Source organism: Jaculus jaculus, chromosome 2 (genome assembly GCF_020740685.1).
Source record: "Jaculus jaculus isolate mJacJac1 chromosome 2, mJacJac1.mat.Y.cur, whole genome shotgun sequence".
Classification (NCBI taxonomy): Eukaryota; Metazoa; Chordata; class Mammalia; order Rodentia; family Dipodidae; genus Jaculus; species Jaculus jaculus.
In genome coordinates, this window is record NC_059103.1 from 47,875,038 (window position 1) to 47,898,899 (window position 23,862).

General features: G+C 43.5%; 1 protein-coding gene across 4 annotated transcripts in view; it reads right to left on the minus strand.

The window, feature by feature from the left end:
• Cep192 (centrosomal protein 192) overlaps positions 1-23,300 on the minus strand; it is a 117,406-nt gene extending 94,106 nt beyond the window's left edge. For 2 of the 4 annotated variants that reach the window (XM_045143084.1, XM_045143081.1), the window contains exons 1-9: positions 23,203-23,300; positions 18,787-18,954; positions 17,529-17,696; positions 13,571-13,696; positions 12,085-12,236; positions 6,115-6,167; positions 3,210-3,327; positions 942-1,093; positions 397-472 (exon numbers count right to left, since the gene is read on the minus strand). In XM_045143084.1, the coding sequence (XP_044999019.1) occupies positions 397-472; positions 942-1,093; positions 3,210-3,327; positions 6,115-6,167; positions 12,085-12,236; positions 13,571-13,696; positions 17,529-17,696; positions 18,787-18,893 (952 nt within the window). In that variant the 5' untranslated portion in view covers positions 18,894-18,954; positions 23,203-23,300. Of the gene's footprint in view, positions 1-396; positions 473-941; positions 1,094-3,209; positions 3,328-6,114; positions 6,168-12,084; positions 12,237-13,570; positions 13,697-17,528; positions 17,697-18,786; positions 18,955-23,175 lie in introns of all 4 variants that reach the window. The other 2 variants (XM_045143083.1, XM_045143082.1) reach the window with 2 other exon arrangements.
• Positions 23,301-23,862: the final 562 nt, after the last annotated feature.

The window sequence follows — 23,862 nt, forward strand, 5'->3', positions numbered from 1 at the left end:
GTGTCTCTATAACAAGGAACTATGTTGAAACCAAGCCCTCCCCCCCCCCCAAAAAAAATCACACACTTGCATATAAACCACAACCACTCAGAAACAACTTTAAGCAAAAAGGTACATGGTCTACTAGGGCATTATTAAAGCTTTAGGCTGAGGATTTGAAGAAATAGTTAACAAACAACAAATCACAATATGGAATGAAAATTTTCTATTACAAGATAATCACAGATTTAAGAACAAAGGAGAGCTAGACATGATAGTTCATACCAATACCTATAATTTTGGTACTCAGGAAGAGGAATCGCTAAGTTTGGGGTCAGCATGGGCTACACAATTCCAGGGTAGCCTGGGCTACAGTCTCAAATAAATAAACAGAAAACATTATACTTCAACACTTACTGGTCCCAGGCAGACAAACATGGCCTTCCTCAGACTCTCTGTGAGTTGTTCCAGAACTTCCTGAAGAGTGTGCATCCTAAGAAATCAGAGAGCTGTTATTTTCTGATTGAAACTTACAGTTGAAGCCACTGTCTTCATTCCCCTGTTGAAAAGATGCTTTTGGCTGGAGAGATGGCTTAGCAGTTAAGGTGCTTGCCTGAAAAGTCAAAGGACCAAGGTTCGATTTTCCAGGACCCACGTAAGCCAGACACACAAGGTGGTACATGTGTCTGAAGTTTGTTTGTAGCAGCTGAAGGCCCTGGCATGCACATTCTCTATCTGCCTCCCTCTCTCTAACAAATAAAATAAATTTTTTTTAAAAAGGTATCTTTGCTGTATTAGCCCAACTGCTGTAAGTTAGAGACCATCCTGACACTACATAGTGAATTCCAGGTAAGCCTGGGCTAGAATGAGAACCTATCTCAAAAAGCCAAAAAAAAAAAAAAAAAGGTAGATAGTAATTTTTAATGTCAAAGTTCAAAGAAATCTCAAAGCTTGGAACATACCTGACTATGATCACTTGAAGGTAATTTAAAATCTTTTTGTGGACACTCCTGTCTTTCTTCTACATCTTCATAGATCATTCCTGGAATTGCCAGTTGTTCAAAATAAGCTTCCAAATGAGCATCATAAAATTCTTCATCATTTATATCATCATCTATTAATAAAGTAAAGGAAAAAATAGGTTTTCAAATAGAAGCTGAAGTACTATTCAATCAAAACAGTTGATAAAGGGGCTGGAGAAATGACGTACTGGTTAAGGCACTTGCCCGCAAAGCCGAAGTACCCAGGTTCAATTCCCCAGCACCCATGTTAGCCAGATGTACAAGGTGGCACATATGTATGGAGTTCATTTCCAATGGTTAGAGGTCCTGGCACACCCATATCTATCTCCTCTCTCTCTCTTTCTATCTCTCTGTTTGCAAATAAATATTTTTTTAAATGGGGGACTGGAGAGATGACTTAGCCTTTAAGGCGTTTGCCTGCAAAGCCAAAGGACCCAGGTTCAACTCCCCAAGACCCACGTAAGCCAGATGCACAAGGGGGCACATGCATCTGGAGCTCATTTGTAGTGGATGAAGGCCCTACAGTGCCCATTCTCTCTCTATCTGCCTCTTTCTCTCTCCTTCTCTCACTCTTTCTCAAATAAATAAATAAATTTTTTTTTTTTTAAATTTTTTAAGTTGGGGAGTCAGGCATGGTGGCACACACCTTTAATCCCAGCACTTGGGAGGCAGAGCTAAGAGGATCACTGCAAATTCAAGGCCACCGTGAGACTACATAGTGAATTTCAGGTCAGCCTGGGCTAGAATGAGAGCCTACCTCAGAAAAAAAGAAAAACAAAGTCAGGTCTGGAGAGATGGCTTAGCAGTTAAGGCATTTGCCTACAAAGCCAAAGGACTCAGGTTCGACTCTCCAGGACCCACATAAGCCAGATGCACAAGCCAGGCACATTCATCTGGAATTCGTTTGCAGTGACTAGAGGCCGTGGTGTGTCCATTCTTTCTCTGTCTGCCTCTCCGCCTCTCCTCTCTCCTCTCCCCTCCCCTCCCCTCCTCTCCTCTCCCCCTTCTCTCTCAATCTCTCTGCTTGCAAGTAAGTAGTTTTTTTTAAAAAGGTGCTAAAACAAATACTGCCTCCTCATGGAAACAGGCTACACCCTGCCATCTAGTCACATGGAGAAACCAACTCTAGGCAGGGGCAGGCTCCTCCACATACCCCCAGTCACACAGACAGACCAGTGAGTGGTGGAAACAGGATTCCCCTAGCCCACCTGGCCCACAGAGACATGAGTGCCCACAGTAAGAAGGTTCTGCCCAGCCCACTAAGTCCCATAGAGACACTAGTGCCTGGTGGAAGAGGTACTGCCCAGCCCACTGAATAAAAGAGAAACCAGCATTCAGCAGGATAGGCTCCACCTAGTCATGGAAAGAGACCACCATGGCAAGAACAAACTCTGTGCCCCAAGGTGGACTGTGCTGAGCTCAGAAGTCTCCCTGGGCCGCAGCCCTCCCCACGAAGCAGCATCAATTCTCTACAGATGAACTCCACTCAGGGTCACAGGGTGCACAAGGTCTTCTACAGCAAGGCATAATGAGAACTGCTGTGGGTGGGGAGCACTACTACTAGTGAAGAGGCCTGGAAAACAAAACAAACTGCTAACCAGTGCTGGGAAAGTGGGAAGTTAGATCTGGAAGTCACATCCATCCCCACAGATGAGAGAGCAACAAAGAAACACAGACTATAGCAACAACCCACCATGACCAGTTCCCACCCTCCCAACTACGCCCTAACAAAACACCAAGACAAAGAGAAATGTCAGAGAAAAAAATTCAGAATCCTAGATCTTTTTTTGTTTGCTTTTTCGAGGAAGGGTCTCACTCTGGTCCAGGCAGACCTGAAATTCACTATAGATAACATTGATAAGTTTCTAAATGCCTATTACCTATAAAATTAAAGCCAGAACATGTAAATAATTTAAGCAGACTCATAACAAACAATGAGGTTAAAACAGTAATTAAAAGTCTCCCCACAAGGCTGGGCTTGGTGGCACACACCTTTAATCCCAGCACTTGGGAGGCAGAAGTTACAAGTATCACTGTACATTCAAGGCCACCATGAGACTACAAAGTGAATTCCAGGTCAGCCTGGGCTAGACAGAGAACCTACCTCGAAAAAACCAAACCAAAAACAAGGGGGGGGAACAAAAAACTGTACCGACATATAATAAACAACATGAATCAGCAAAGGAAAGGCACAGTGATTTGCAGTACCAGAGGAGTCCTCCAAGCTCGTCAGTGCTACAAGTTTCTCATTTTCTAATAAGCTAGTACCGCCGCAGTCACTGTTTGGAGTCTTGTCTTGGAAATTTCCTGTGTCAGCCACAACAATCTAAAAGAAAGAAAATAGCAGGTGAGAGGAGCACATTCACTGATAGGACAAACACAACACAAGGCTATGGAAAGCACCAAACATTTTCTCCATCCTCAATGTGGTTACTGATACCAGTCTATGAAGAACTAGCGATTTTACATTAGTAACTTCCTTCCTGCCCCCCTCTACCACACTCCACTGAGCCACGCAGGAAAACAATCTTAAAATTCATGACCTCTTCCACATTGTCTGCCCTTACTTGCAGGACACAGGAACATAGTTATTACATTAATACACACTTTATTTGAGCCATACAAAGCTTGAAAGAGGAAGTCCAAGAGGAATATACTAGGAAAAAAACAAGAGCAAGTAACCTTTTATCTAAGCCTATCATTACATTAAAACTTCCTGGGCTGGAGAGATGGCTTAGCGGTTAAGGCATTTGCCTGCAAAGCCAAAGGATTCCAGTTCGCCTCTCCAGGACCCATGTAAGCCAGATGCACAAGGGGGCGCATGCATGGAGTTTGTTTGCAGTGGCTGAAGGCCCTGGCACACCCATTCTCTCTCTCTTCCTCTCTTTCTCTCCCTCAAATAAATAAATAAAATATATTTAGAAAAAAAAAAAAAAAACTACCTGCTCCTCACCTCAAGGACCATACAACCTTAAAAGGCACATGGCAATTTGCTAAGACCACTCAAGGTCCACAATGAAGATATAACATTTCCCTGTGTCAAGTTTATTTCACACCAATACTAAATGTATACTAAGAACAACTGATACCAGCTTAAGAGTTAGACTGCAAAATAGACACATTATTAAAAAAAACAATGGGCTGAGAATGTTGGCACATGCCTTTAATCCCAGCACTCAGGGGCAGAGGTAGGAGAATCACCCTGAGTTCAAGGCCACCCTGAGACTACATAGTAAAATACAGGTCAACCTGGGCTAGATCAACACCCTTACCTTGAAAAAAAAACAGAAAGCAAACTAAATAAACAAACAATGGGATATCAATGTTTTTATCTACAGATTAGTGCTGCCATCAACTTTGGTTAGAGAAGTTTCATTTTGCTGAACAGCAGGAAGTAGACACCGATTAAGGCGCTAAAAATAAGGGACTGTTGCATGCTCAGTAAGCAGGGATCTATACCATCCCCGTCCAAGGCTGAGGGAACATCGAGGAAGAGGTGGCAGAAAGAACCTAAGAGCCAGAGGACAGAGTGGAGTGAGGGAGACAGCTAGTTTCAGAGCATGACCTCACCAAAGCAACCTTGAGCTCACAGAAGTTGTGACTGTAGAAGTGCAACTGAGCCCTGCAACCCTGCAACACCCCATCATGGGAGAGAAGACACCACTAGGCCCTGACCTCCCCTGAGGTTTGACAGGCAGGTAGTGACTAGGGAAGGAGGACTCACAAGCACCCAATGCTCCTGAACAACTATAGCAGCTGGTAAGGAGCCCACTCCCCTACAAATAACTCCTCATTCAGGATCCTGTGAACAAGCCTGTTCCAAGTCACTAGATTTCATCGGAAGAGGAGGAAGAAGGAAGGAAGAAAAGGACAAAGAGGAGAAGAAAGAAAGGAGGAAGAAGGGGAGGAGGCAACATGGAAGTAGAAGGGAGACTGGATGGGAAGAGGGAGGGAGTAGCAGAAGGGGGGGGACAAGAGAGGATAAATGGCAGAGGAGGAGGCTGAGTTTGGTAAATTACATTGTAAAGGGCATTTTCCTTTTGCTGAGATAAAACCCCTGACCAGAAACAGCTTATGGAAAGAAAGGGTTTATTTCAGCTTACAGTTCAGACAGGAAGTTTCTATCATAGCAGGGGAAGTGCACTAAGAGCAGACAATCAATGTCAAATCTTCACATCAGCAGAAAGTAGGAATCATAAAAGCAGAAAGCAGGACTAGACCGTTACACCTCAAGACCCTCCCCAATGACACACCACTTCCAGCATGACTCCACAAACATCCCCAACAGTGGGACTGAGATCAGTGTTCAAACACATGAGTCTATGGGGGACATTCCACCCCTGGCCCTCAAGGACTCAAGGCCATCTCATAATGAAAAAGGCATTGAGCTGGACATGGTGGTGCACGCCTTTAATCCTAGCACTCAGGAGGCAGAGGAAGCAGGCTCATCATGAGCTCAAGGCCAGCCTGAAAATACAGAATGAATTCTAAGTCAGCCTGCACTAGTGATACCCTACCTCCAAAAGAAAAAGGGGGAAAAAGAAAAAGGCATTCAGCCCACCTTTAAAAGTCCCCGTATGGGCTGGAGAGATGGCTTAGCGGTTAAGCACTTGCCTGTGAAGCCTAAGGACCCCGGTTCGAGGCTCGGCTCCCCAGGTCCCACGTTAGCCAGATGCACAAGGGGGCGCACGCGTCTGGAGTTCGTTTGCAGAGGCTGGAAGCCCTGGCGCGCCCATTCTCTCTCTCTCCCTCTATCTGTCTTTCTCTCTGTGTCTGTCACTCTCAAATAAATAAATAAATAATGAACAAAAAAATATTAAAAAATAAAAGTCCCCGTAGTCTTTGCCAGTCCTAATACTACTCAAAGGTCTAACGGTTCATTTTAGACTGAAGACAGTCTCTTAACTGTGAGCCTTAAAAAATTAAAACACAGTGACAGATTTTCTGGAATTAATATAATAGGCATGCATCACAATGTCCTGCTAAATTCTCACTTTTACTGAAGTTCTGCTCTATACAAACAAGACTTGTAATGATTATTAATATGTACACATGAAATGTCAAATTTTCACTTCCCTGTAACACTCCAGAAACTGCTATTTATATTTATTACCTTCTGTTCCTGATTATTCATCCATGGTTGCAAGTGAAGATCAAGAGATGAGTCTGTTTAGAAAAAAAAATGCAAAAACTAAAATGACATGTTACTTTACCAACAAAATCATACTTAAAAACAGCAAATTCAGCCTGGGCTAGAGTGAGACCCTACCTTGAAAAACCAAAAATAAAACAAAACAGCAGACTAATATTATGGGGCGTTGTTTGTTTGCCAAGGTAGGGTCTCACTCTAGCTCAGGCTGACTGACCTGCAGCTCCCCCTGTAGCCCCAGGTTGGCTTCAAACTCCTGTAAGAATGAAAGAAAAAAGCAGGGCAAGGATTGGCAGTGTTCATCTATAACCCAAGCACTAGGGAAGATTGAACAAGTTTAATGCCATCTTTGGCTGTATAGCAAGTATCAGGCCAACCAGGTCTACAAAATAAGACATTGTCATCAAAAAATGAAAAAACTGGAACTGGCGAGACAGCTCAGTAGTTAAGGCACTTGCCTGCAAAGCCTAATTACCCAAGGTTTGATTGTCCAGTACCCACATAAAGCCAGATGCACAGGGTAGCACCTGCATATGGAGTTCATTTGCAGCAGTTGGAGGTCTTAGCATGCCCATTCTCTCTGCCTATCTCTACTATCTCTCTTTCTGTTTGCAAACAAATAAAAATATACTTATTTTTTTTAAATGATAAAAGGGGGAAGAGAAGCCTATGGAGATAGCTCAACCCTAAGTAACCTCACAAGCATGAGTACTTGAGCTCAATCTCCAGAACCCATTGAAAAATGCTAGGTGTAGAGGCATGTACCTTTTAATCCAAGCATGTGGAAAGTGGAACAGGAAGATCCTTGGGGCTCACAGGTCAGCCAGTCTAGCCTAACTGGCCAGCCCAGGTCAAGGACAGACCCTGTTTTAAAATGGTGGGTATGGGCTGGAGGGATGGCTTAGCAGTTAAAGCATTTGCCTGCAAAGCCAAAGGATCCCGGTTCGATTCTCAAGGACCCACGAAGGCTAGATGCACAAGCGGGTGCATGCATCTGGAGTTCATCTGCAGTGGCTGGAGGGCCTGGCACACTCATTCTCTCCCCCTCTCTCTCTCACTGCTTCTTTCTCTCTCTAAAATAAATAAATAAATAAAATATATTTTAAAACTTTATATTTAAAAAAATGTATATGTACATTGTAATTTCCAGGTCAGTCTGTGCTACAGTGAGACCATCCCTTGGAAAAAAAAAAAACAGGTGGATGAAGGATGGATGGCCAGGCATGGTGGTGCATGCCTTTAAGCCCAGCACTCAGGAGGCAGAGGTAGGAGAACTGCCATAAGTTCAAGGCCACCCTGAGACTACATAGTGAATTCCAGGTCAGCTAGGCTGGAGTGAAACCCTACCTCAAAACACCAAAACAATAAAAAGATGGATGGAGCTGAACATGGTGGCACACACCTTTAATCCCAACACTTGGGAGACCAAGATAGGGTCACCGTGAGTTCAAGGCAACCCTGAGACTACATAATGAAATCCAGGTCAGCCTGGACTAAAGACCCTACTTTGAAACACCAAAAAAATAAACAAAAAAACAAGTTATAGCATTCCTGAATAAGGTTGCACTCTGGTTTCCACACACACACATCAAGAAAAAAAAAAAGAGGTTATAATGCAGTCTTTCAGATACAAAATGGCCTGGAAATCCATACCTCGCAATGCCTGATACTACCTACACAGGACGCTCATAATTGGAGGAAAAAGATGATGACAACAAAATAAAAGAGAAACTAATTGAGAGGGGGAGGAGATATGATGGAGAGTGAAGGGGAACATATGGGAGGGGAGGAAATTATCATGGTTTATTGTCTATAATTATGCAAATAGTCAATTAAAAAAAGCTTACAAGAAAAGAAGAGGGCTGGAGAGGAGAGATGGTTCTGCAGTTAAGGCACTTGCCTACAAAGCCTAACAACCTAGGTTCAGTACCCCAGGCCCACATAAGCCAGATACGAAAAGTTGTGCATGCATCTGGCATTCACTTGTAGTGGCTGGAACCCTGGTACAAGTACTGGCTTCCCCTCTCTCTCTCTGTCTCTCTCTCTGTCTACATACATATATGTTTGCAAATAAATGAATACACTTTTAAAACTTTTTTTTATTTTTATTTATTTATTGGGTGGGGAGAATGGACATGCCAGGATGCCAGGGCCTCCACCCACTGCAAACGAACTCCAGATGCAAGCACCACCTTGTGCCTCTGGCTTACATGGGTCCTGAGGAATTGAACCTGGGTCCTTTAGCTTTGCAGGCAACTGCCTTTAATGCTAAGCTATCTCTCCAGCCCTAAATAAATATATTTTCTTTTTTTGGTTTTTCAAGGTAGGGTCTCACTCTAGCCTAGGCTGACCTAGAAATCACAATGTAATCTCAGGGTGGCCTCGAACTCACAGCGATCCACCTACCTTTGCCTCCCGAGTGCTGGGATTAAAGGTGTGTGCCAACTCGCCCACCTTAAATGAGTATTTTTTTAAATGATAATTTAGTCAGGTGTGGTAGCTCATGTTTTCCACACAGCACTCAGGAGGCTAAGATAGCTGAATTACCCTAAATTCAAGGCCAGATTGGCAATAGAGTGAGATCTTGATTCAAAAAGAGACACTCTAAGCCAGGCGTGGTGGTGCACATCTTTAATCCCAGCACTTGGGAGGCAGAGGTAGGAAAACTGACATGACTTCAAGGCCACCCTGAGACTTACATAGTGAGTTCCAGGTCAGCCTGAGCTAGAGTGAGACCCTACCTCAAAAAAAAAAGAGAGAGAAAAAAGAGAGAGATAGAGAGAGACAGACTCTAGAGTACTACAATAGAATCTGACAGTAGAAGCCTGCCATTTTTTATAATAATTCCCTGACATTTTCCCAAACTCCCATAACTTAATTTGAAAGTAATTTCTGAACTGACTCGCCTTTGAGTATTTCCAAAGTACAAACTTGGTTTCTTAGAATTTCCAGTTCATTCATTATATAAAACTAAGCTTAGGTTGGTGAGTGGAGATTTGAAAAAATCACAGGGGGGCTGGAGAGATGGTTTAGTGGTTAAGCGCTTGCCTGTGAAGCCTAAGGACCCCTGTTCCAGGCTCGATTACGTTAGCCAGATGCACAAGGGGGAGCACGTGTCTGTAGTTCCTTTGCAGTGGCTGGAGGCCCTGGCGCACCCATTCTCTCTCTGTCTGCCTCTTTCTCTCTCTGTCGCTCTCAAATAAATAAATAAAAGTAACAAAAAGAAAAAGAAAGAATTTTAAAAAAAAGAAAGAATGAATGAATCACAGGGATTAGGACCCCTGTCCTAAATATCAGCAATGTCCCCCAGATGGCATGGCTTTCAGGGGAAAGGAGATGTTAACTTATACAAGCCATGAGAGTTCTGAGACTAGTTAAGAGAAGTATGCTACATAAGTATTCCAAATAACTTACTGGGTCTATGTCGCATCAGAGCATTTTTAGCTTACAACATACAATAAATATCAGCCCAACAGTAGGAAAATGAAGAATATTAAAATACATACATTTAGGCTGGGCGTGGTGGTGCATGCCTTTAATTCCAGCACTCAGGAGGCTGAGGTAGGAGGATCGTCGTGAATTTGGGGCCTCTATGAGACTACATAATGAATTCCAGATCAGCCTGGACTAGAGTGTGACCTGTGGTGGTTTGATTCAGGTGTCTCCCCATAAACTTAGGTGTTCTGAATGCTACAATCCCAGCTGATAGAGATTTGGGAATTAACGCCTCCTGGTGGCAGTGTATTGTTGGAGGCAGACTTATGGGTATTATAGCCAGTTTCCCCTTGCCAGTGTTTAGCACACTCTCCTGTCCCTATTGTCAACCTGATGTTGGCCAGGGGGTGAAGTCTACCCTCTGTGCTCATGCCGTTACTTTCCCTGCCATCGTGGAGCTTCCCTCTCGAGCCCGTAAGCCAAAATAAATTTTCCCCACAGCTGCTCTTGGTTGGGTGATTTCTACCAGCAATGCGAACCTGACTGCAACAGTAAAGTGGTACCAAGTAGTGAGATTGCTGCTAGACACCTGACTGTGTGGCTTTGGCCTTTTGGAGCTGATTTTCAAGAGGAATGTGAGCAGATTTAAACCTTGGCCTAAGAGACCTTGCAGTGCTGTAAATACAGCTTGGTTAACTATTCTGGTCAGAGTTGAAAGGCCTGAATGCAGTAAGAACTATGGACTGTGAAGTTTGGCTTATGAGGGTGAGAAAGAGCTTTGCCTGGACTGGGCTAGCAGTTCGCAAGGGAAACTTGCTGCTATGCCTGGGTCCTGAGAAGTTATGTAGGGTTGCTTTGTGAAGAAATGAACTTTGAGCAGAGGGACATGGCACAAAAAGAAAAATCTTTGGGTGAACTGCTGCCCATTCAGCTGCAACTGAGAGATTACAACCTTTGAGATTAGGCCAGCTGACCTGCACTGGGGCAACAGGAAGAATGTAGACTCTTTTGAAAGGGCCTGAGTGCTCAAGGAATGTCCTGTTCTTCAAGGTCTGCTTTATTCCCCTCTGGATTAACAAATTGGCACCCTACCTGGCATTGTGGAGTATAAGAATGCAGGAAAGAGGGTCATTGAGTTTGCAACACAGTCTTTCTTGTGTTTGGAAATGACCATGGGCAGTGTGAAGCAGGTTTGCTGGAAGCCTGCATGGAGACCCGATGGAATGGTGAGGATGAACCGTGGGTTGCAGTGGAGACCCAACAGAGATGCCGAGACCATGAAACTGCTGCCAATGAGAGCTGCCAGTTCCAGATGAAGTTTTCTAGGACTGTGAGTAACCTAGCTAGAGGGGTGGAATTGGAACGTCAGAGACTTGGTGCTGCTGGTTAGGATTATCGAACTTGGAGACTTGTCACTGGCTAAAGTTGTTGGACTAGGAGCTACAGAGTTTGATGTTTGCCCTGGTTGTTTGTTTTTTTAAAAAATATTTTATTTTTATCTATTTAACAGATTAAGAGGGAGAGAAGCTGGGAATGGTGGCCCAGCACTCGGGAGGCAGAGGTAGGAGGATCACTGTGAGTTCGAGGCCACCCTGAGACTACATAGTGAATGCCAGGTCAGCCTGAGCTAAAGTGAGACCCTACCTTGAAGAAAAAAAAAAAAAAAAGGAGGGAGAAAGAGAGCGAGAGAATGGGCACACCAGAGCCTCCAGCCACTGCAAACAAACTCCAGATGCATGTGCCACCTTGTGCATCTGGCTAATGTGGATACTGGGGAATTGAACCTGGGTCCTTTAGCTTTGCAGGCAAACGCCTTAACCACTAAGCAATCCCTCTAGCCCATTTCCTGTTTGTTTTAAATTTTGTATTGGTTGAATATTTCTTTGCTATGCCCAATGCCATCTTTTACAGTGTGAATGTTTATTCTGAGCCATTATGGGATTTGGGGGATTTTTTTTTGGTATTATGGTTCAGTTTAAAGTTATGGGGATGTATGAACATCATTGGAATTGATAAAAACTATGGGGACTTTTAAAGTTGCACTGAATGCATTGTATTTTATATCATGTGTGGATATCAGTTTTGAGGGGGACAGGAGCAGAATGTGGTGCTTTGCTTCAGGTGTCACCCATAAACTTAGGTGTTCTGAATGCTAGGTTACCAGCTGATAGAGATTTGGGAATTAACGCCTCCTGAAGGCAGTATACTGTTGGGGGCGGGCTTATGGGTGTTAAAGCCAGTTTACCCATGCCAGTATTTGGCACACTCTCCTGTCCCTGTTGTCCACCTGATGTTTGCCAGGGGGTGCTCATGCCATCATTTTCCCCTGCCACCATGGAGCTTCCCCCTCGAGCCTGCAAACCAAAATAAACTTCTTTTTCCCACAAGCTGCTCTTGGTTGGGTAAGTTCTACCAGCAATGTGTACCTGACTGCAACAAGACCCTACCTTGAAAAAAAAAAAAAAAGACATACATTAAAGACTTTTGAATAGTTAGTACCTGGTACTTGTTCCCGTGGTAAAACCCTCTCCACGTGATGCTGACCCTGAAAGGGGGCTGGAGTGTTGGCTTGCTCCTCTTTTGATCCTGGTTGCATGGCACCATGTGACAAATGTGCACATTCTTTGTAGTTCTTTTTCCTACAAGGAGAACTTTTTTTTAGAAATAAAGATTTTTGACAAAGTGTTAGTTATCTTAAGTAAATCTATAAGCATCTATGAATCAGTTCTGTACATCATCTTTCACAAAGGAAAATCATAGGGGCACACAGAGAAATCAACACCCTGAAAATGGAGCTGGCACTGCTTTTGGGTTTCCTGGGGACTGATCAACAGGCTAGGTCTAACAACAGCAGAGAGCGTCTCAGTGTTAAGTCTGCCTCTGAAATAAAAAGCTTACTATGGGCTGGAGAGATGGCTTAGCGGTTAAGCACTTGCCTGTGAAGCCTAAGGACCCCGGTTCAAGGCTCGGTTCCCCAGGTCCCACGTTAGCCAGATGCACAAGGGGGCGCACGCATCTGGAGTTCGTTTGCAGAGGCTGGAAGCCCTGGCACGCCCATTCTCTCTCTCTCCCTCTATCTGTCTTTCTCTCTGTGTCTGTCGCTCTCAAATAAATTAAAAAAATTAATAATAAAAAAAAAAAACTTACTACCACCTCATGCATCTGACTTACATGGGTCCTGGGTAATTGAACCTGGGTCCTTTGGCTTTATAGGCAAGTGGCTTAACTGCAAAGCCATCCCTCCAGCCCACTACTGTTTCACATATGGATAAAATTATGTTTACCAGGGCTGGAGAGATGGCTTAGTGGTGAGGTGCTTTCCTGTGAAGCCTAAGTACATAGGTTCGATTCCCCAGAACCCACAGAAACCAGATGCACATGGTGGTACATGCATCTGGTGTTCATTTGTAGTGGCTAGAGGGCCTGGTGTGCCCATTCTCTCTCTCTAATAAATAAAAAAAAATAAAATATTTTTAAAAAAATATTTTCCCAACGCACTGCAAATACTAGGTCTACAGTAGCTCACCATGGCAAGAGTGAAGATTAATACACAGGGAAAATTCACTATCTGACAGAGTCCAACAGATAGGCTTAAATTCAGTCAGGATGCACAAAAAGAAAACAATGGAAGAGCTACAGAAAATATAGGCACCAAATTAAAATGGCAAAAGTTCTTCCATGTTTCTCCAATCTCAATGTTTGCCCTAGATAGCTCTTAAAACAACAATTTATTTTATATCTTCTCTATCTCATTATTGGGGCTGTCGTATGTGAAGCCTAAAGATCCTGGTTCAAGGCTCAATTCCCCAGGACGCATGTAAGCCAGATGCAAAAGGTGGTGCGTGCATCTGCAGTTTGTTTGCAGTGGCTGGAGGACCTGGCACGTCCAATCTCTTTATCTGCCTCTTTCTCTCTCTCTCTGTCACTCTCAAATAGATAAATAAATAAAAAGAAAAAAAAGAAAAAGAAAAAAGAAAGAACTTACTCTTCACCCTCGAAGCTCAGCTGCAATCTCTCTCTTAGTTCACTGTCACTCTGGCCACTGAGAGATGACTCCGACGGGACTGAAAATCTCTCTTCTACTAAGTATGATGCCTGCACATCTGGGTACCTACAAAAAATTAAGATTGAAATGATGTACACTTAAAATTCACAGTGTTGGGCTGGAGAGATGGCTTAGCAGTTAAGGCGTTTGCCTGCAAAGCCAAAAGATCCAGGTTCGATTCTCTAGGACCCATGCAAGCCAGATGCACAAGGGGGCACATGCATCTGGAGTTCGTTTGCAATGGCTGGAGGCCCTGGCACACCCATTCTCTCTCTCTCTGCCTCTTTCTCTCAAATAAATAAATAAAATATATTTTTAAAAATTCACACTGTCACCTTTAATCCCAGCACTTATGAGGTGGAGGTAGGAGGATAGCTGTGAGTGTGAGGCCTCCCTGAGACTACATAGTGAATTCCAAGGTTACAGTGAGACCCTACCTTGGAACAAACAAAAAAAGAAAAAAAATCACAGAGCCAAGCTGGGAATATAGCTCAGTTAGTACAATCCTTGCCTAGCATGAAAGAAACCCTGGGTTTGATTAATAGTACTTATAATCTTAACATTCAAGAAATGAAGGAAGAAAGATGAGAAGTTTAAGGTCATGTCCAGAAAGTTTAGGCTACATAAGAACCTATCATTTAAATTAATTAATTTGTTTAGTTATTTAGCATGACACGGGGCTGCATAATCATAAAACTAACCAACAGGGAATAAAACCAAAAAGGAGCCCCAGTGTTCAAAATAATCATCCTCAGCCAAGCATAGTGGCACACAACTTTAACCCCAGCACTCGGGAAGCAGAGGTAGGACGATGGTCTTGAGCTCAAGGCCACCCTGAAACTACATAGTGAATTCTAGGTCAGCCTGGGCTACAGCGAGACCCTATCATGAAAAACTACACACACACACACACAAAAAAAAAAGCCAAAAACAAAATAACCATCCACTGTGCAAAATCCCATAAACTTGTGAGTTAACAGAGGCCAGTAAGCTAGAAAGGGTGGGGGGCAGACCTAATGGGATGGTATTGTATATATTTAAGTACAAGAATAGATTAATGGGGGTGAAAAGGCCTAAGTGAGGTCAGGGGAAGAGACTGAGTAAGGAAAGGTATAGGGAGAGCTAATCAAAATCTAAGAGGATATAAATAAGTCATATAGAAACCTACATTTTTGGACAATGGAACACACAGGAGCCATAGATTGTTACTAGAAAAATTTCAGTGCCAGGGATGGGATACCTTCCAGTGAGTTGTTGGCCAGGAAGGTCCCTGCTGCCCCCAAAACATTATAGGCCATTGCCAAGGCCCTTTGTTTCCCACCAGGAATAGATGGTAAGACCCTGTTGCTGAAGACACCACATACTTGGGCTGCAAGGTCACTGAGAAATTCTGCTACAGCTGAGCTGAAAACCTCTTCCATGTAGACCAGCACACAGAAAGCTGGAAGAAGACATTCTGCATGCAGTTCAATGGGAGACAGAGAAATCATCAGTGAAGATACACAACAGTGCACACTGCAAGCCTTAGATTTGGCCAGCCAGGCCAAATGAGCCAACGGGTGCAATAGTGGCACGTCTGTTACAGGGGAAACCAATCGCCCTCTAATTTCACTGGAGGCCCTCTCCATGGGAAGGAATATATCCGATACTGAAAATCTACAACAGGGGTAGTCATGAGCCTTAGGGGTGTAATGTCTGCTGCTGACTGGCTAAATGTATATACTATGCTCATCAAATAAGCACATCTCTTAACGTCCATAACCATATATTAATGCTATTCTCACTTTTGGCTAGAGAACCTTCTCTTTTCAGATGGCAGTGACCTTGGAATGACTCAGGAGGCACCATGGTGCTGAGAAGAAGTGACAGAGGAGTGCTCAGCACTGAAATATCTCAATCACAACTTCCATGGCTCAGGGTCCATTGCGGAAGAGGTGGCAGAAAGAATGTAAGAGCCAAAGGAAGGGCAGGACTCCATACGTGTTCCCTCCAGACACAAAATGGCCTGGATACCCATGACTTCACAGTGCCTGACACTACCTACACAAGACCATCATAATAGGAGAAAAAGATGATACAATAAAAATAAAAGAGACAGACTGAGGGGGGAGGATAAATGATAGAGGGTGGAGTTTCAAAGGGGAAAGTGGGGAGAGGAAGGGAATTACCATAGGATATTGTTACCATTACAGAAGTCATCAATAAAAATATTTTTTTTAAAAAGCCAGGAAGAAGGAAAAAAACTGAATAAAGTTGGGCATGGTGGCCAAGCCTTTAATCCCAGCACTCGGGAGCAGAGGTAGGAGGAACACTGTGACTTTGAGGCTAGTCTGGGACTACAGAGTGAGTTTCAGGGTCAGCTTGAGCTAAAGTGAAACCCTACCTGGATTTAAAAAAAAAAACAGCTGGAGAGATGGCTTAGTGGTTAAGCGCTTGCCTGTGAAGCCTAACGACCCCAGTTCAAGGCTCCATTCCCCAGGACCCACATTAGCCAGATGCACACGAGGGCACATGCGTCTGGAGTTCATTTGCAGTGGCTGGAAGCCCTGGCACGCCCATTCTCTCTCTCTCTATCTTCCTCTTTCTCTCTCTGTCTGTCGCTCGCAAATAAATAAATAAACAAAAAAAAAAAAAAAACAATGGGCTGAAGAGATGATCAGTTTCCCAGTGACCATGTAAAGCCAGATGCACAAAGTAGAACATGCATCTAGCATTCATTGTAGTGGCTGAAGGCCCTGGAGCACCCATTCTCTCTCTCTGTCTCTTTCTCTCTCTCTCTCTCTCTCAATCTCTCTCTCTCTGTCTTTGTATGTATCTGTCTCTCTTTGCAAATAAGTAAATATGTGTGTGTGTGTGTGTGTGTATGTATATGTATGTATATGTGTGTGCATGTATGCATATATGTGTGTGTGTATATATATATACATATTTACATTTATATGTGTATATATATATACATTTAAAATACATAATTAACCAAAATATATCTTTAAAAAATTTTTTAAAGTAAATAAAGGCTGGTTTGATTCTTAAGAATGAGAAACTTGATCCGAGGAGTTAAAAATTACTAGGCTATAAGCTATATTACTTCAGAGGCATCCAACTGACTAAAGGCTAGCAAAGAAAGGTAGCTACATCAGTCCACTCAAGTATGAAGCTGGCTGAAATGAAATCAACTGGGAAAATGTCAAAGCCCTAAATAATGCAGTGACCCCAAACCACAGTTACAGGTTAAGGGAAAGACACAAGTGCTTAATTGCCTTCTGTGGCTAGAAAAAGTAACACATCGTCTCAAGTCTCTATATTACCATATTCCAGGACAGCAAAAAGGAAAGCATGTAAAGCCAGTGAGCTGAGCTGAGAGAAAGAGAAAATGAGGGTTACACAGAAAGAAGCATGTGGAGAGCCAGACCCACATCCCGATGTGTCTCAGACCCAGTTCTCTTCTGCCAGTATGTTCAAAGATTGTTTTATATTTTATTTATTGTTTGAGAGAGAAATAAAGAGGCAGGCAGAAAGACAGAGAATGGGTATGGCAAGGCCTCCAGCCACTGTAAATAAACTCCAGACACATACACTACCTTGTGCATCTGGCTTTATGTGAGTACTGGGGCCGTTGGCTTTGTAGGCAAGAGCTTAACTGCTAAGCCATCGCTCTAGCTCAATGCTCAATATCAGAGATTTTTACACATCTGAAAAAATAATATCTATTCAATAGCTGGGCGTGGTGGCACACGCCTTTAATCCCAGCACTTGGGAGGCAGAAGTAGGAGGAGCTCCGTGAGTTCAAGGCCACCCTGAGACTACATAGTGAATTCCAGGTCAGCCTGGGCTAGAGTGAAACCCTACCTCGAAAAAACAGAAAAAGAAAAAAAAAATCTATTCAAGTAAGTCTTACCTGTTAGCTCGGCTGGATCTATGCCTAGCAAGTGTGGAAACAGCAACAGGCAATCCAAGATTTGAGAAAAGAGTAACATTTTCCAAAATTCCACTATTGCTAATTAATGAATTGGTGTAAAAGCTGGGAAATGACTCGTCCGCTATCCCTCGAAAGTCTTCCATCTCACTGCAACAACAACAGTATTTTTATATAAGTTGACTTATTACCAGAAATAAATCATGAACAGAAAAAAAGAAATCAAGAAATGAAATGGTTAGGAATACAGGTATGTACCACCAAACCTGGATTCTTCTGTATTTCTAACCATTTCTCTTCTTGATTTCCTTAAGCACTTTTAAAGTTCTATCTCAGGATGGAGAAGGAAAAAAAATAGAAGATATATATGTGTGTGTGTGTGTGTGTGTGTATACACACACACACACATATATATATACACATGCACACACACACATATATACTGCCAGATCTTTTAATTCATTTGCCGCCATCTCCCACCTTCCTTCACAGGCAGTGTCCAGGAGCCCACTCCATAGTTACTACTTATGTCCCATCTAACATTCTTCCCTTATCTATTCCTCACATATGGCAATTCCTAAGAGACCTAGGCCTCACTCTTACATGATACAAATTATAGCCTACATATTACAGACCATAAACATAAATTCTTTTCAGACCTAGCATGGTGGCGCACGCCTTTAATCCCAACACTCAGGAGGCAGAGGTAGGAGGACCACTGGGAGTTCGAAGCCACCCTGAGACCACACAGTGAATTCCAGGTCAGCCTGGGCCAGAGTGAGACCCCATATCCAAATTAAAAAAAAAAAAAAAAAAAAAAAAACACCATTGATGAATACAACCACATTCCGAAAGCTTTCCCAGAAGAGGAAAAGTCCCCCAATTTCCCTCTGTAATCCATTATCTACCCTTCCTCCACCATCTAATGTGAAGATAATACAATGTTTCTTTTTTTCTTCTACCATATTGGAACCAGGCAGACATCTTTGCCATTTCTCTTAAAATGCTGACCTCAATTTTCACTAGTGGGTTTACTTGTATTTAATCACTTTACTAACATTCATAAGTACAAAAAAAAGGATTTCCTGGAGTCATTATAGGTATATATACACATACATACACATTTAAAAACACATGCTGGGGAACCCAAAACCTAGTCAAACTTGCCATCACTCATCATTTGCCCTGGCATTTTACCATATGTCAGGATTCATCTAGTATGTAACTTTTTAAAGCTTACCATGAATTTTGTCCACAATACTGAAATTTGTAGAAAAAGTTGATTTGGGAGCAGTAAAAAGACCAGAATAATCTCAAAATGGTTACTGCAAATGGAAGTATTGTCATATAAACAGCTGTCCTCCAAACGACTGTGTTGAAAGGGACCACATGTTTTAATACACAAAGTCTGAAAATAAGAGCAAAGCAAAAGTAGGATAGTAAACATTATTTCCGTTTAATGCTAGCTTTTAAAAATAAACAAAGGAGACTGATTGAGAGAGGGAAGGGATATGATGGAAAGTGGAGTTTCAAATGGGAAAGTGGGAGGAGGGAGGGAACTACCATGGGATATTGCTTATAATTATGGAAGTTGTCAATTAAAAAAATTAAATTAAAAAAAAAGAAAGACTGGGAGAAAAAAAAAAGAATGTAAGCGCCAAAGGAACAGTAGGACTGCTTACAATGCACTCTTCCCGACACAAAATGGCCTAGATGTCCATGACCTCACAGTGCCTGGAACTATGTACACAAGACCCTCATAATATGAGGAAAATATGATGACATCAAAATAAAAGAGACTAACTGAGAAGGGGAGAAGATATGACTGAGAGTGGATATGTGAAAGGCAAAGTGGCGAAGGAAATTATCATTGTTTATTGACTACAATTATAGAAGTTATCAATAAAAAAGCTATGAAAGGGCTGGAGAGATGGCTTAGCGGTTAAGCGCTTGCCTGTGAAGCCTAAGGACCCCGGTTCGAGGCTCGGTTCCCCAGGTCCCACGTTAGCCAGATGCACAAGGGGGCGCACGCGTCTGGAGTTCGTTTGCAGAGGCTGGAAGCCCTGGTGCGCCCATTCCCTCTCTCTCCCTCTATCTGTCTTTCTCTCTGTGTCTGTCGCTCTCAAATAAATAAATAAATAAAAATTTAGGAAAAAAAAAAAGCTATGAAAAAGAAAAAAACAAATAAAAGTTTCCAAGCAGGAATTAAATGAAAAGTGAGTAATCAGGTGATACAACTGTCCTTATAACATTAAGAAACATTACTTCCTTGGTCAGAGTTTTAAACAAAAGGAAGTAAATGGCTTTAATATTCATGAGATCACATGGTCTCCTGCTATCACACAGGGACTAATTGAGGCCTTCATGACCCCACAGTGAAATACTATAACTCCACTGAGGAGAGCTCCCAGAGCAACAGGAGCTGGAGCAAAGGGATAAGAGTATAACCTGTTATAATATATATAAAATAATTTTTTGTTGTTTTTTTGTTTTTCAAGGTAGGGTCTCACTCTGATCCAGACTGACCTGGAATTAACTCTGTAGTCTCAGAGTGGCCTTAAACTCATGACGATCCTCCTACCTCTGCCTCCCGAGTGCTGGGATTAAAGTTGTGTGCCACCACGCCCAGCTATATAAAATTAATTTTTAATTTTTTTCAAATTACAGAACCAACTTAAAAAACATTAAACAGACGCAGAAAAAATGGCTTAGTGGTTAAGGCCTACGAAGCCTAAGGACCCAGGTTCAATTCCCCAGTACCCAAGTAAGCCAAATGCACAAGGTAGTCCATGTGTCTGGAGTGTATAGTGACAGGAGACTGTGGTACACCTATTCTCTATCTGCCTCTCTCTCTATCTCTCTTTCTCTCTCTCTCAAATAAATAAATAAAACATATTTTTAAAAAATTTAAACAGGCCAGGCGTGGTGGTGCACAACCACACCCAGGAAACATGGACATATTTTAGAATAAGAATGGATTTGTGGGGCTGGAGGGATGGCTTAGCAGATAGGCCTTTGTCTGCAAAGCCAAGGGACCTAAATTCAATTCCCCAGGATCCTAGTAAGCCAGATGCACAAAGGGGCACATGTATCTGGAGTTCATTTGCAGTGGCTGCAGCCCTACTGTGCCCAATTTTTCTCTCTCCCCCTCTCTCCCTTTCTCTTTCAAATACATAAATAAAAATTTTTAAAAAATAGATTTGTAAGGCATAGAATTGTTCCAAATGGAAAGAGATGGAGATTTTAAAAACAAGGTTAAGGGGCTGGAGAGATGGCTTAGTGGTTAAGCGCTTGCCTGTGAAGCCTAAGGACCCCAGTTCGAGGCTCCGTTCCCCAGGTCCCACGTTAGCCAGATGCACAAGGGGGCGCACACATCTGGAGTTCGTTTGCAGAGGCTGGAGGCCCTGGCGCGCCCATTCTCTCTCTCTCCCTCCCTCTATCTGTCTTTCTCTCTGTGTCTGTAGCTCTCAAATAAATAAATAATTAATTAAAAAATATTTTAAAAAAAAAAAAAAAAAAAAAAAACAAGGTTAAGGGCTGGAGATGGCTTAGCAGTTAAGCACTTGCCTGTGAACCCTAAGGACCTAGGTTCAAGGCTCAATTCCCTAGAACCCACATAAGCCAGATGCACGAGGGGGCAATGCATCTGGAGTTCATTTGCAGTGGCTGCAGCCCTAGTGCGCCCATTTTCTCTCTCCCTCCCTCTTTCAACCTTTCTCTTTCTGCAATGGCAGAAAGCCCTGATGCACCTATACTCACTCTCTGCATCTTTCTTTCTTTCTCTAATAAAATTTTGTTGGGCTGGAGAGATGGCTTAGCGGTTCTTGCCTATAAAGCCTAAGGACCCCAATTCAGGGCTTGATTCCCCAGGACCCATGTAAGCCAGATGCACAAGGTGGCTCATACATCTGGAGTTCATTTGCAGTGGCCAGAGGCCCTGGCGTGTCCATTCTCTCCTTCTGCCTCTTTCTTTCTCTGTCTGTTGCTTTCAAATAAATAAATAAAAACAAACAAAAAAAAATAGATTTGTAAGGTAAAGAACTGTTCCAAATGGAAAGAGGTAGAGATTTAACAAACGAGGTTAAGGGCTGGAGAGATGGCTTAGCAGTTAAGCACTTGCCTGTAACACCTAAGGACCCCGGTTCGAGGCTCTATTCCCCAGGACCCATGTAAGCCAGATGCACAAGGGGACACATGCATCAGGAGTTCATTTGCAGTGGCTAGAGACCCTAATGTGCCCATTCTATCTCTTTCTCTGCCTCTTTGTCTGTTGCTCTCAAATAAATAAATAAAATTTTAAAAAAACAAGGTTAAGGGCTGGAGAGATGGCTTAGCAGTTAAGCGCTTGCCTGTGAAGCCTAAGGACCCCAGTTCGAGGCTTGGTTCCCCAGGTCCCACGTTAGCCAGATGCACAAGGGGGCGCACGCGTCTGGAGTTCGTTTGCAGAGGCTGGAAGCCCTGGCGCGCCCATTCTCTCTCTCTCCCTCTATCTGTCTTTCTCTCTGTGTCTGTCACTCTCAAATAAATAAATAAATAAAATTAAATATATATATATATATATATATAAAACAAGGTTAAGATATGTTGTATAAAGGTTATGAGAGCTAAACAGAAAGAAAACTGATACACTTATAATGAATTTGGCTATTATTAAATTTCTAAGGTCAAAATATTAATGAAGCCTGGCATGGTGGCACACACCTTTAATTCCAACACTTGGAAGGCAGAGGTAGGAGGATCACTGTGAGTTCAAGGCAACCCTGAGACTACACAGTGAATTCCAGGTAAGCCTGGATTAGAGTAAGACCCTACTTGGAATACACCAAAAGAAAAAAATTGTCAATGGTGTAAAATAAAACACCTGATTGTGTTTTCAACCATAAGGTTTTCTTCAATATTGTCCGGCTCCTGTAATGTTTCCAAAAATAACTAAAATTAAAAGTTCTGGGCTGGAGAGATGGCTTAGGAGTCAAGGCACTTGCCTGCAAAGCCAAAGGATGCTGGTTCGATTCCCCAGGACCCACATTAGCCAGATGCACAAGAGGGCGCATGCGTCTGGCGTTCTTATGCAGTGGCTAGAAGCCAGGGCGCACCCATTCTCTCTCTCTCTCTCTCTCTCTCTCAATTAAATAAAACATATTTTTTATAAGTTTTATGTTGTGTGTGTGTGTAATGACATCAAAATAGAAGAGACTAGTTGAAAAGAAGGGGTTCAGTGAAGGGAAGGGCGGCGGGGGAGGAGGGCATAGGGTGGTGAGAGGGGATTATGATCATGGTATGCCTATATTTATTGAAGTTGTCACAAAAAAGTTAAAATAAAAAAAAAAAAGAACAGATTCCCCCACCACCTCCATCATTAGATAAGAGCATGGTGCCAGGGGTGAAAAAAGAAATTCTACAGCAAATCTCCGAGGCTGTACGTCCCTCCGGAGTGACAAGTCACCCGTGAGCGGGCGGAGCAAGGATGACCCCGCCCCAAAGCCCCCAGCCCGGCCGAACCTGGGACACAAGCATGCAATTGCTCTCCGTGCAGCCCGGTTCGGAGCCGGTGCCCTCCACCAGGCCCAACCGTCCCCGCCCCCGCCCCGCAACCGCGCGTGGATATCCCAGCCTCCCACCAAACACCCACCTGGACCCCGACGTCCCCTCTCCTCACCTCGGCTGAGACGGGAGCCGAGCAAAAACGTCCACAGAACGGGCGGCCCGGCGGCGCTGCAGGGGCGCGTGCGCAGGACGCCAGCCCTTGCAGGCTTCCCCAGCGGGCCGTACCGCGCGCCCACAGGTTTACGTCAGCTCGCGACACGGGGTGGGAGGCAGTGATTCAGAATCGGCTACTGATTGGACGGCGCGGAGAGCCGGCGCGGCTCGGAGCCAGTGATTGGTGGGAACGGCGCATCCCCTGGATTTGAAGGCAGGAAGCCGCGCGCCGGCAGAACAGAAGGGAAATGAAGCCAGGCAGAAGTTACCAACCGTAGCTGAACTCAAGGCGCCAAGTTGAAATTGAGGCAGACTTGAATCAGTTTGGGGGTCCCCAAACGTACCGCCAGTCGCCTTGTATCCAGGGAAGCACTCGTGAATGAATGGGACTTTATCCTACCTTCGTTTAGTAGACCCAGGGACCCCATCATTTAATTTCAACAAAGTGGGGTCTAATCGCCTCTGTGACAATCGGAATTCAATGGGTGGAAAGACGATGAGATGCAATTCCGTAGCCACGAACCCCATTCCGCTGTCTGCTCTGCGTGAACACTTTACGGAGACAATCCAGGTAACTCTTTGAGACCTTCCACTCAAAATTTATCTCCAGCCGGGCGTG